General features: G+C 40.5%; 1 protein-coding gene across 3 annotated transcripts in view; it reads right to left on the bottom strand.

The window, feature by feature from the left end:
• The window catches only part of NFX1 (nuclear transcription factor, X-box binding 1), an 81,639-nt gene that overhangs the window by 61,657 nt on the left and 6,601 nt on the right, over nucleotides 1–13,381 (bottom strand). For all 3 annotated transcript variants that reach the window (XM_069476513.1, XM_069476514.1, XM_069476516.1), the window contains exons 3-4: nucleotides 4,596–4,754; nucleotides 1,953–2,030 (exon numbers count right to left, since the gene is read on the bottom strand). In XM_069476513.1, coding sequence (XP_069332614.1) covers nucleotides 1,953–2,030; nucleotides 4,596–4,754 — 237 coding nt within the window. The remainder of the gene's footprint in view (nucleotides 1–1,952; nucleotides 2,031–4,595; nucleotides 4,755–13,381) is intronic.

Raw genomic sequence — 13,381 nt, 5'->3', positions numbered from 1 at the left:
CTTACCCTTTTTACCCACTAGGTTCTCATCCACTCCCCTCAACTCTGGCTCCCATCCCTACATCCTGATCTTCAAATATTCCTACATGCCTGTTGGACATCTATCACTGAATGTCCTGCCCACTCCTCCAACTCAGCATTTCTAAACTGAATTCACTGTTCCCACCAAACCTTGCTCTTTTGACCTGCTCTTTTCCTTGGTATCACCAGTTCCAAAAGCATGAAACTTTGGAGTCACATTTGGGTTCCTCCCTTTCACTTTGTTATTAATTCCTGTTTACCTTTTCCTTTCTAGCCTATTCATTATAGATCTTTATTATTCTCCATCCATATTATTTTAAGTCCCCAAACTGTTTAGGCACCAAAATATACTACACACAGCTATCAAACTAATTTCCATAAAGAATCACAGCCTCGCCGGGCCCAGTGCCTCACGCCTCTAATCCCAGCACTCTGGGAGGCAGGTGGGAGGGCTGCCTGAGGACAGGAGTTCTGAGACCAGCCTGAGCAAGAGCGAGACCCCCAAAATAGAAAAAATTAGCCGGGCATGGTGGCAGGTGCCTGTAGTCCCAACTACTTGGGAGGCTGAGGCAGGAGGATTGCTTAAGCCCAGGAGTTTGAGGTTGCAGTGAGCTATGATGACACCACTGCAGTCTAGCCTGGGCAACAAAGTGAGACCCTGTCTCAAAGAAACAAAGCAAAAAAACCAACAAACCAAAAGCCTCAGAATTTGATAGTAAAATATATAAGACCAGCAGATTCCAAGTAAAAGAGTGGCCAAAGTGAGAGAGGGGATAACAAAGGGAAACTTCCCCTGGAATAGGGCATTTGGGGTCAGATCTTACATGATACAATGGATGAGAATTTAAAGAAAAGATGGGGTAAACATTCTGACAATGAGTTCACCAAAGTACTGAATCTAGAAGAGTTTACAGTAATGACTAACTCTTGGTGAAAGCTGCTAAGTAATGGGAAAGTAGAAATATGAGCTGATTGGTTAGAAAAATAAGGAGAGCATGCAAGAAGAGCTAGTCATTTCAAGAAGGGGGGGTCAAAGGTGTCAAGGGCTGTCATGCTGCCAAAAATGTTATGAACCTATAAATCAGCCCTAGATATGGTTAGGAAGAGGTCGCTGATGACTTCTGAATACAGTTTCAGTCTGGCAACAAGGATAGAAGCAAAAATGCAATGCTTCAAGGAGGGAAACAAATGGTTAAGAGACAAAATCTGAAAAATCAACAACTAGATGGAGAAGGTTAGTCATTAAGAGACCGGCAGGAAATAAAAAAAAAAAAAAAAAGACATGCAAAAAACAGACTAGCAGGAGGAATAAGCATCTGGATCACGGCAAGTTTTTCCTGATACATAGGGGAACCGAGCTATTCAAAAACAGGAAGAAAATATTCCATAAAGAGGGAGGATGCAAGGATAGAGTTTGTAAGGCTGGTTTATAGAAAATCTCTCTATTTATTATAAATGCCAATGACTTATTTCTTGGATTAAAAAAAAAACACTACTTTTTACTCATGCTGCTCATATCTGGAATATCAAAGCTATTACAGCTAGGGGTGAGGGAAGCTCATGTCCATATCTGCCTCAGCCACCTGGTTGGCTCTGGTCTCCAGCTAAGACCAGGGGGACCAGCACCACAGCTCAGAAGCTGTATGAGCCTCATTGGCATGATGAGAAGGCCCATCTCCAGAACAGCCTGTGAAGGGCACAAAGGCTGTGACTCTAGCTACGTGACGGATCACGTGAGTATGGTCTTGTAGGCTCTTACAGCTTTGAAGTCTTAGTAACTTCTAAAACATGCCCATGCTACTGATGTGTAATAGTGGAAAAAAATAAAATAAAATAAAATAAAACATGCCCAGCAGACCACCTCTCCTGGACTGGGAACTGAGGTTCAATGCATGAAGTGAAAGAGACTCCAGTGTATAGAAACAAACTTACCACAGAAACAAGTGTAGGTATTAGGAACATGTGCAGAGACATTCTGACAGGCAGGGCACCTCCAACCACTCTGGCCATCTGTCAAGAAAAATGGGAATAAGCCAAATGAATTTTCTTTCAAAAAGCACATGTAATCTTTAAAAATTTAAATCTATAAGAGGCTACAATATTGAAGCAGGGGCAGTAATTCCAATGTTAAGTATAACAGACATTTAAGAAACAAATTCACACACACAAAAGAAACAAATTCACAACACTGAATGCTTTGCTTAAATACTGAATTTGGGGCCGGGCGCGGTGGCTCACGCCTGTAATCCTAGCACTCTGGGAGGCCGAGGTGGGCGGATCGTTTGAGCTCAGGAGTTCGAGACCAGCCTGAGCAAGAGCGAGACCCCATCTCTACTAAAAATAGAAAGAAATTACATGGACAGCTAAAAATATATATAGAAAAAATTAGCCGGGCATGGTGGTGCATGCCTGTAGTCCCAGCTACTTGGGAGGCTGAGACAGGAGGATCCTTTGAGCTCAGGAGTTTGAGGTTGCTGTGAGCTAGGCTGACGCCACGGCACTCACTCTAGCCTGGGCAACAGAGTGAGACTCTGTCTCAAAAAAAAAAAAAAAAAAAAAAAGTTAAATACTGAATTTGGGATTATATTTATAAAGACTTTCAGATACAGTGAATTGAGTGGGTATCCATTTTGTTTTATTTCTAGTGTTAACATTATCTGAATCTTGGCTCAAAAAATAGGGTAAAATTTTGCTTTAGTTTTTAGAAACAGGGTCTTGCTGTGTTGCCCAGGCTGGAGTGCAGTGGTATGATCGTAGCTCAACTTTGAACTCCTGGGCTTAAGCAATCAATCCTCCCACCCCAGCCTCCTGAGTAGCTGGGACTACAGGCATGTGCCACCACACAGAGCTAATTTTTAAATTTTTTTTTAAAGATAGGATCTCACTATATTGCCCATGCTGGTCTCAAACTCCTGTCCTCAAGCAATCTTTCCACCTCAGCCTCCCAAAGTACTGGGATTACAGGCATGAGCCACTGCGCCTGGCCAAAATTGAGTATATCCAGAAAAACCTATACATTTTGAATTAGAGATCCATAGTTTAGAAAGCATACTATTAATCACATTTGCATTATCCATAAGAATAGACTACTAGTATACTTTGGGAAAAGCCTACAATATACTATAGAGAGGATTTATAAAAGGCAGAAGCAACTTCAATATCCTAAACGTAAATTACATAATTGCTTTCTATAAATTTCAAAAGCAAACTATATAAGAAATGCTTTCTATAGTTGCTACTTAGATAACAGCTATTTTTAACAACATGGATAGAATTGGAGGACATTATATTAAATGAAAGAAGCAAACAAAGACAATTACTGCATGTTCTCACTTATATGTGAGAGCTAAAAAAGTTAATCTCATGGAGATAGAGAGCAGAATGATGGTTACCAGAGGGTTGGAGGGGTAGTGGGAAGTGGAGTGGAGGACGATAAAGAGTGGTTAGTGGACAGGTGTGGTAGCTCAGGCCTATAATTTTAGTACTTTGGGAGGCTGAGATGGGAGGACCATTTGAGCCAGGAGTTTGAGACCAACCTGAGCAACATAGTGAGACCCTGGCTCTACCAAAAAAACAAAACAAAACAACAACAACGACAAAAAAACAACAGAAAAATTAGCTGGGCATAGTGCACTACTCAGGAAGCTAAGGCAGGAGTACTCTTGAACCCAGGAGTTTGAGGTTTGCAGTGAGCTATGATGAGGCACTGTACTCTAGCCCAGGCAACAGAATGAGACCCTATCTCAAAAAAAAAAAGAAAGAAAAAAGAAAAAAAGAGGGATTAGTTAATGGGTACAAAAATACAGTTAGGTAAAAAGAATAAGATCTAGTGTTTGGTAGCACAATAAGGTGACTACAGTTAACAATTTTTTGTATATTTCAAAATAATTAGAAAAGTGAAATTGGAATGTTCCTAACACAAGGAAATGATAAATGTTTGAGATGACAGATATCCCAATTACCCTGATTTGATCATTTCACAGTATATATCTGTATCAAAATATCACATGTACCCCATAAATATGCAGAACTATTATGTACGCATAAAAATAAAAATTTAAAAATGGAAAAAGGGCCAGGCATGGTGGCTCATGCCTGTAATCCCAGCACTTTGGGAGGCTGAGGCAGGAAGATCGCTTGAGCCCAGGAGTTTGAGACCAGCCTGGGCAACACAGTAAGACCCTTTCTCTAAAAAAATTAAAAAAAAAAAAAAAAAAAGAGAGAGAAGAAAAAATAATTAAAAATAGAATTACCATATGATATAGTAATCACACTACCGTGTATATATTCCAAAGGAAATAAAATCAGTATGTTGGAGAAAAATAAATAAATGCTAACATTTTTAATAAAAGTAACTGATTTTATCACAACCTAAATATAATTTAATATTGTTATGTTTAGCTAGTTTATTTAAGATCTATACCTGAATTCTGGTCATCGGAAACATGTGATTAAGGTAACACATTCTCTTTGCAGACAAAAACATTTAAGTGGAATTAAACAGTATTTTTAAAGGTAGGTTTAAAACCTGAACATATCAAATGAGTAACTACTCAGAAGAGAAAAACAATTCACCTGCTTGAGATGCTGGAGACCTTGCCCATTTCTTTATGCAGTTCAGATGAAACACATGATAACAGCTCTGACAACTCCACACTGGGGCTGTGGCGCGAACCAATTCACAGCATACCATGCACTCATATTTTTCTGTAGTTAGCTGTTCAATTAGAGAACCTGTTTAACAAAACAAAACAAAACAAAATGATAAACACACAAAAGCATCCCTTACTTTAGTCAGCCAAGGATCAGCAAGTCATTTGAGAGAAGAATTAAGACATAGAGATTTGAAGGGATACCCGATTCTGAGTAAGGTGGTTGGCTGTTCAGAAGGAGCAGGAATATGCTGAGGTAGAGGATTTAGGAAGGAGACACTCAGATGGGGATTCCCACAATTGAGGAAACATTCGTAAAAAACTGCCCAGGAAAATACCAGAGTAGCGAAACACTCCTTGTAACACAGTGTGAGCACGCATTGGGCAGTGCACTACAGGATCTTGCCTTACATTCTCTGATTCCAGGAGGCCCTGAATCTAACAGACCCATGGATTTAGGTTAGGGAGGGGCTTGTGAAGCTACAGTGGTCAGCTGTAAGAAGCCTAAGCCTGGGCAGGTTCCAGCAACCCATGGATGGTGAGATGGTTCCAGCAATTGCCCTGAAAGACTTTAGACATTCACCCAACAAAGATATGTTGGTGTCTACCACCAGCCCCTCAGTAGGGTTACCAGACTGAAGGAGACACAGTCTGGCTGTGAGAACTCACCATCTAGTGACAGAGACCAGTGTATACTATCATATACCATCATACCTCCCAGATTTATTCCTGAATACCTTCATCCACTTCCAGATTTTTTCCTCAAACATGATTGTGACAAAGTCTTTCTAGATCCCAACATAGCCAGGCAATCTCAAAGCTGAGTGTATATGTGTATGTACATGTGTATATTTAGTATTATTGTTTTCAGGTCCAAATAGGTTAAAAGAATGAAATAACTGATCTCAAATACAACATCCCAAGCATTATGCTAACGCACTTTACACATATTATTTAATCCTCTCAACAAGGCTGTAACATAGGTTCCATTTTAAACATGAAGAGAAACTAAGGCTCCGAGTCATTATATTACTCACCCAAGGTCACAGAATTAGAAATTTAAAACTCAAAATTCAAACTCACCATTATCTGACTCAAAGAGTCACATTTCAATCATTCTATAATATTGGCTCTCCTACGATTACTTTCTGACTGTTCAATTTAATGTCAAAAGAAATACAGAATACCCTGAGACTGTAAGCTCTGTGAGCAAGGACAGGGCCTAGTCTGCTTTCCTCAATTAGTATTAATATTTCCAATGGCTGGCATATACCAAGTGCTCAATAAATATTTGTTGAATGAATGAATAAATGAGTGATACCCAGTCTGTTCTATTATCTCTTGCCGTGAAAATTGCAGGCATCACCAAAGTTTTTGAACAGCTCTCTCCCTTTATTCTCTCCCTGGAATAAAATACTTTGTGTGGCTGATTAAAGGGAAACCTACCTCATTTAGATTATACAAGAATACATCATAAAACTGAATTCTATTATAAAACCAAAGAACAAGGCTTAGATTCTTTATTAAAAGTAGGGCTGCCCTACCCTGTATAGGTTAACATCTATGAACAACAAAGTTAATTATCTTTTCTACAAGTTAGTATGTTACATGTACAAGATTCTGGTGGGGTTAAGTAAGAGAGATCATGAGAGAGATTAAGTTTGAGGCTTTTATATACAAGAGGCTGATTGGGACAGAGGAATAATCTGTGAGAATTATTTTTGGGGTAAATTTTATAGAAAATGCCTACTGGCCATTCCAGAATAGAACGGACAGAAAGTAAAGGACACAGAAAAGTAAATGAAATACGGACCATACTTAAAAATACTATATCGTCTGTTGTTTTGATTTTTACCCTAAAGATTATCTTTTTTATTGTTTCTGCTATTCATCAAGCTTAGAGCTTGTTAATACATAAGTATTGTTTTATAATTGTTGTTTTAAAATCCAGATGCAGTAAAATTTGACGACTAGGATGCACATACATAGGGATGTGGTGATGGCTACCACCTTTGAATATCTCACAAATTACTGCTAAGCCCCTTCCAAAGGCTTTCTCGCTCATATCCCACATTCAATATGTCAGCAAATCCTGTTGGTTCTACCTTCAGAATATATCTAGAATCCAATCTCTATTGCTATCCCTCTGGTCCAAGCCACATTTAGCTCACCTGGATTACTACAATGGCCTCCTAACTAGTGTTCTCACCTCTGCCCCTGCTCTACTATAGTCTATTCTCAACACAGCAGCCAGAAGATGACTACTAAAATGCAAATTAGGCTGGGTTTGGTGGCTCATGCCTGTAATCCCACCACTTTGGGAGGCCAAGGCAGGAGGACTGCTTGAGGCCAGGAGTTTGAAACCAGCCTGGGCAATATAATGAGACCCCTGTCTCTACAAAAAATTTAAAAACTAGCTTGGCTTGATGGTGTGCACCTGTAGTCCCCGCTACTTGGGAGGCGGAGGCAGGATTGCCTGAACCCAGGAGTTTGAGGTTGCTGTGAGCTAGGCTGATGCCACAGCATTCTAGCCCGGGCAACAGAGCGAGACTCTGCCTCAAAAAAACAAACAAACAAACAAACAAACAAACAAATTAGATAATGCCATTCTTCTGCTCAGAACTTGCCAATGGCTCCTACTTCATATGCTTGTAAAAGCCAAAGTCCTTACAATGGCCCCCATCACCTCCCAGTCCTCACCTGCTATTCCTCTTTCCCTAGGTCACTATTTTGAGACACTGGCCTCCTTCCTATTTCTCAAATTAACAGGCAGATTCCTGCCTCATGTCCTTTACACTTGACATTCCCTTTGCCTAGAGACTTTCCTAGATATCTGCACAGTTCAATACCTCATCTCCTTCAGGTGTTTACTGAAAATATGACCTTCTCATAAGGCACTCCCTGGCCACACTTTAACAAATTGCAACCCACCCCCTCAACATTTCCTATCCCTCTTCCATACTGTATTTTCCTCTACAGCACTTAAAACTATCCGATATACCATATATTTTACTTATTTTATATGTACCATATATTTTTAAATATACCATATATTTTACTTATTTTATCTTGCTTATTATCTAACTTTACACATAGAATGTGCATTCCTTGAGGGCAGACTTTTACTAGAATGGTACCTGGGACGTAGCACCCAATAATATTTGTTGTAAAAATGAAATAAAAATATCACAAAAGGTTCCAGAAAGGTCCTAGAAACAGTCTAATTGTTTCACTGACAATATTAACCTTCCCTCCAGTTTTATCAAAATACGCCTAACATGTGAAATATGGTATTGCCCTAGAATAGCCCTGTGCTGATGAACTATCATGTTTCAGGTCCAAGACTCTTGCCCTTGCTGGGTGGCAGCCTTATCCTGATCACTGGCTCTTCTTCAATCCTAGTAGGCCTTCTCCCACTAGGGCTGCCGCCCTATCATTTCTCAGTCACAGCTGCGTCTACTCCATACTTCCAGCTGGACAGCATGCCAGTTGAGAGGGTGATTCTCCATTGAAATAATCAGAACAGAGACCTAACTGAAGTGTTGACTGCAAACTTTTCAGATACACCAGTAACTGTTTAAAAAAAAAGACAAAACAATCTTGATTTGAAAAATCCAAGAGTAAAAAGACACTTTTGAGACAATCAGGGGAATTTGTGGACTGGGTGTTAGATGATTTCAAGAAAGTACTGCTAACTTTATTAAGTAATGAAAGCACTGTGATTATGAAAGAAAATAGCCATTTTTAAAAACAGATGTATGCTGGGAGCAAATGGGGGTAAAATAACCTGATATCTGCAATTTACTTTTAAATGTATCAGTGAAGTAGGAGGCAAGAAGGTTCACTGAGATTGAAGAAGTTGAGTGTGAGAAATAAAAATAAAATCCTAAGTCCCCCAATTGCATGATGGACCGGACACCCTCTTGGCCAAGGGAACCGCAGAGAAACCTTAAAACTGAAATCCTGCCCCTGACAGGCCAGATAAAGCACATTATACCCACTCTCTCATTAACTACCATTAGGCTTTCTTTCCTAAGGGCTAAACAGAAACCAGTCATTTCGAAAGACCTGCTCCACCACTGATTTCAATCAACTGCCTAATGGTGCTTCTCCTTTGTGGTTTCAGCACTGTACCTGACTAGCATTCCTTCTGAGTAAGGGGCCAAGGACCAGGGAGTGGTTCTGGCCAGTCTATGGAGGCTGCTCTCAAAGGGTTTTCATGTCCCGTGTTACTTTTTGATGTAAGAGGGCCAAAAAACTCCACCCTCGGATCATGCTAACACTGTCATTTTTTGTACACGCGATCTATGAAGGAGCACGAAGCTCAACTGCACACGTGCACAATTCTTCTTTCATCAATATTCATGACTCCTCTTATAGTTTGGTAAGTATGTATATTTGGCCACCCCACTCAGCATAAATTCCTGTTCCTGTTGAAGTATGAGCTCTTGAAGTATGAGCTTTCAGCTTCTGCCTGAGGCTATGTTTCCCAGCCTGTCAGAATGGCCACTCTGCAGGCTACTACTCTTAATGAGAAATAAAATTTTCCATTCCAAATTTTTGAACCCCATTATTCTTCAGTTGACACATGTTAGGAAAGCTTGAATAACAGTAGAAGAGGTTTGGAGTAGTCTTAGTGAAAATGAGAAGGAAAGCTGACCAATGTCATGTAAGGAAATGGGAGTACTGAAAGGCAACCAAGGTTGGAGACCGCTATTCAAAAATATTTACTGAAACCATACTAGGTACCGGGCACTCTTTCAACACTAAGGATATACAGTCAGCAAAACAGGCAAAAATCTTCTGTCCTTACAAAGCTTATTATCTAGTGTGGGAAGGCAGACAATAAATAACAAATAATAAAAATATGTACCATCATCAGATAGTAATAAGTGCTATGGAAAAAACAACAAAAACAAAAAAGGAGGATAGGGAACATTGGCAGTGGGGTTTAAGTCTTATAGTTTTAAACAAGGTGATCAGGAAGGCTTCTCCAAGAAGGTGAACGAACATGCAGCTGCACCAAATCTGCATGGTTATGTGATTTCCTAGAACAGCATTCAGTTACCCTGATGCTAGAATGGAAAAGGTAGATTTTCCAGGGATGAGATTCTGTCAAATGGCTTGGCAGAGGGGTAATACTTCAAATGACTTATGATAAGGCCCAGCCTCAAGAGAGAATGAAGGGCTGGGGGCTGACAAAACCAATAGTAGGTGCAAGAGACAGAGAGCCAGGACAGGTGGTTATGGTTAGAGAGTAGAACATAAGACTTTAAGATTTCAGAGATAGGCACCCCCAGGGTTTGGGTGTTCTTGAAGAGAAGAAATGAAGATGAAGGTCACCGCGTTGAAAAGATCAAAAAACTTGAGGATGGCACAATCCATATGATCACTAAAGTCACCCAGAAAAACAGCAGGTTTTATGGTAGATCATTCTCAAACTTGAGCATGCATTAGAATCAACTGGAGGCTTGGTAAAAAATTAAGATTGCTGGGCCTCACTTTCAAAATTTGTTTGGTAAGTCTGAGGTGAGGCCTAAAAACCTGTATTTTTGAACAAGTTCCCAGTTGTTACTGACGGCTGCTGGTCCAGGACTACACCCTGAGAACCATCGGGGTAGAGAAAAGATATAGGCAAGATGCACCAGTGAATAAAGGCCGGGGCTGGGAGATTTGGAGAATGATAAATGACAAAGATAAGGAGACACGGAAGGTGATGTAGCTAAAAGGTGTTGTAGCAACTAGCTTCACAGGAGCAGAGATTTTGATACAAAGGTGGAAGAATACTGGCTCAGAAATGACATTGAGGGCAGGGTGCGGTGGCTCATGTCTATAATCCTAGCACTCTGGAAGGCCACCATAGCACTCTAGCCCAAGTGACAGAGCGAGACTCCATCTCAAAAAAAAAAACAAAAAAGAAAAAAAAAAAGAAATGACACTGAGGAAGATGGAGCGTGCTCTTTCCATCTTCCAGAAACTAAAAATAAGTGGGATAAAGGAAAACAGCAGACTCTGAGAGACTGTTAGGAAAGTAGTGAACTGAGAGAAGGGCATAGGTCAACTAAGAGCAGGAGCATGGCAGAAACAGGGCATTTTGTTGCCACTCACTGATGGATCCAGACAGTCTGAGAGAATAGGAGCAGTGCTAGGTTCTTTTAGTACAGAATGAGAGACCGCTCTTAAATAACCATGGAAACTTATATTTGGGGTGATCCTCTCCCTTCCAATCAGGCTTTCATCTCCACCACTCTATTAAAACTGTTCTTATCAAGGCCAATAACCTTGACGTTGTCAAATCAAATAGTCAATATGCAGTTGTCATCTTTCTGGACCTATGAGTAGCATTGGGCACAACTGGTCACCCCTTCCTCCCTGAATCTTTTTATTTGGCATTTAGAACATGATTCACTTCCTAGCTCAATTACTACTCATTCTCCATCTCCTCTGCTGGATCCCCATCTTTCAACCTTAAAACACTGGAGTATGGCAAGGCTCAGTCCTCAATCTTTTCTTCTTTAACTACACTCACACCTTAGGTGATGTCCCCTTGTCCGTTAAATATGATCTCCACACTGACAATTCCCAAATTTAAATCTCTAGTCCAGATCTCTTCCCTGAATGCCATTATGTCATATCCAACTCCCTACTTAACATGTTCATTTGGAAGTCAAATCTGAGGCAACTCAAATTTAACCAAATTTTTTATCTTTCCTGAATAAGAGGTAAATAAAACAAAAGGAAAAACACCATTTTCTATAAGAAAAGACTAAACTGTCCCAGATGAGAGATTAAAGAGACATGACTAAATGCAGTATAGTTCCCTGGATTTGATCCTAGAACAGAAAAAGGACATAAATGCAAAAGCTGGTGAAATCCAAAGTCTGCAGTTAATACTATTGTACCGGTATGGCTTTCTTAGCTTTTGCAATTAAATTAAATTTTATTATTACTTTTTGAGACAGACTCTCGCTCTGTTGCCGTGGCGTCATCATAGCTTACTGCAACCTCAAACTCCTAGGCTCAAGCAATCCTCCTGCCTCAGCCTCCTGAATTGCTTTGACTACAGGCACATGCCACTGTGCCCAGTTAATTTTTTCTATTTTTGGTAGAGACGGGGTCTTGCTCTTGCTTAGTCTGGTCTTGAACTCCTGACCTCAAGTGATCCTCCCACCTTGGCCTCCCAGAGTGCTAGGATTACAGGCATGAGCCACTGTGCCCGGCCTGCTTTCTAAGTTTTGACAAAGGTACTCTGATTATATACGATGTTAACATTAGAGGAAGACAGGTGAAGGATACAGGGGAATTCTTTAAACTGTCTTTGCAACTTTCTTATAAATCTGAAATTATTCCAAACTAACAAGTTTTTTAAGAAAACACCTTTTCCTCTCCCAGGCTTTACCACTAAATACCAATTCTATTCTTCTAAATTGCTCCGGCACAAAATCTTTGGCTTCATTCTTGTTTCTGTCATTCTCTTGTAGCCAACATCCAATTTGTCAGCCTGGTCAACATAGTGAGACCCTGTCTCAACAAAAAATTTTTAAAAATTAGCTGGGTGTGAATGGTGTGTGCCTGTAATCCAGCTATTCTGGAAACTGAGGCAGGAGGATTGCTTGAGCCCAGGAGTTCAAGGTTGGTGTGAGTTATGGTCACACCACTGCACTCCAGCCTGGGTGACAGAGTGAGACCCTGTCTCTAAAAGATATACATATACACATTTATATATTTTTTTATGATATATATATGATCATACCACCCCTCTTCACAAAACCTTCCAGAAGCTTCTCATCTTCTTAGTCAGAATCAAATAAATCTAAACACATCACATTATCCAGCCCCTGCTATTTCTCAGCCTCTGCTAACCGTCCTTCATTGCCCACAATGCCCCACCCCCATCTCAATTTGTTCCTCCCTCTGCCTGGAAGGCTCTTCTCCAGAGAGCCAAATAGTGCACTTCTGTACTTCATTCTGGTCTCTGTTGAAATGTCTCCTTATCAAAGACATCAACCTATCTAAAATAGCACCCCTAGGCTCGGCGTGGTGGCTCATGCCTGTAATCCTAGCACTCTGGGAGGCTGAGGTCAGAGGATAGCTTGAGCTCAGGGGTTTGAGACCCGCCTGAGCAAGAGTGAGACCCCGTCTCTACTACAAAAAGAGAAAAATTAGCCAGGCATGGTCGCACATGCCTGTAGTCCCAGTTACTTGAGAAGCTGAGGCAGGAGGATCACTTGAGCCCAGGAGTTTGAGGTTGCTGTGAGGTAGGCTGATGCCACGGCACTTGCCCGGGTAACAGAGTGAGACTCTGTCTCAAGAAAAAGAAAAAAAATACAGCACCCCTGTCACTCTGTTCTCTTAACCTGCATTATATTTCTTTTGAGCCCTTATCACCACCTGACATATTAAATATTTAATTGCCTTCTGTCTGTCTTCCCTACCAGAATGTAAATTCCATCAGCATTCCCTGTACCTAGAACAGTGTTTGGCACATAGTGATTTATGCAATAAATATAAATGAAGTATTCTCAGGAATGTGAATAATGTGAGGATGTAAGGCCCAGAGAGGTTTGTTAGGCAGAATTCTAAGATGGTCTCACAGACTTCTACCCCCTGGTGTGCACACGCTGCATAATCTCTTCCCCTTGAGGATGGGTGGGCTTGAATTAATTAGAAGAGCTTTTAAACGCATCTCGAGCTTAGAGAAAGAAGTCA

Source organism: Eulemur rufifrons, chromosome 7 (genome assembly GCF_041146395.1).
Source record: "Eulemur rufifrons isolate Redbay chromosome 7, OSU_ERuf_1, whole genome shotgun sequence".
Taxonomy (NCBI): Eukaryota; Metazoa; Chordata; class Mammalia; order Primates; family Lemuridae; genus Eulemur; species Eulemur rufifrons.
Note: the sequence above shows the minus strand (reverse complement) of the source record. Positions and strands in the feature narration are given on the sequence as shown.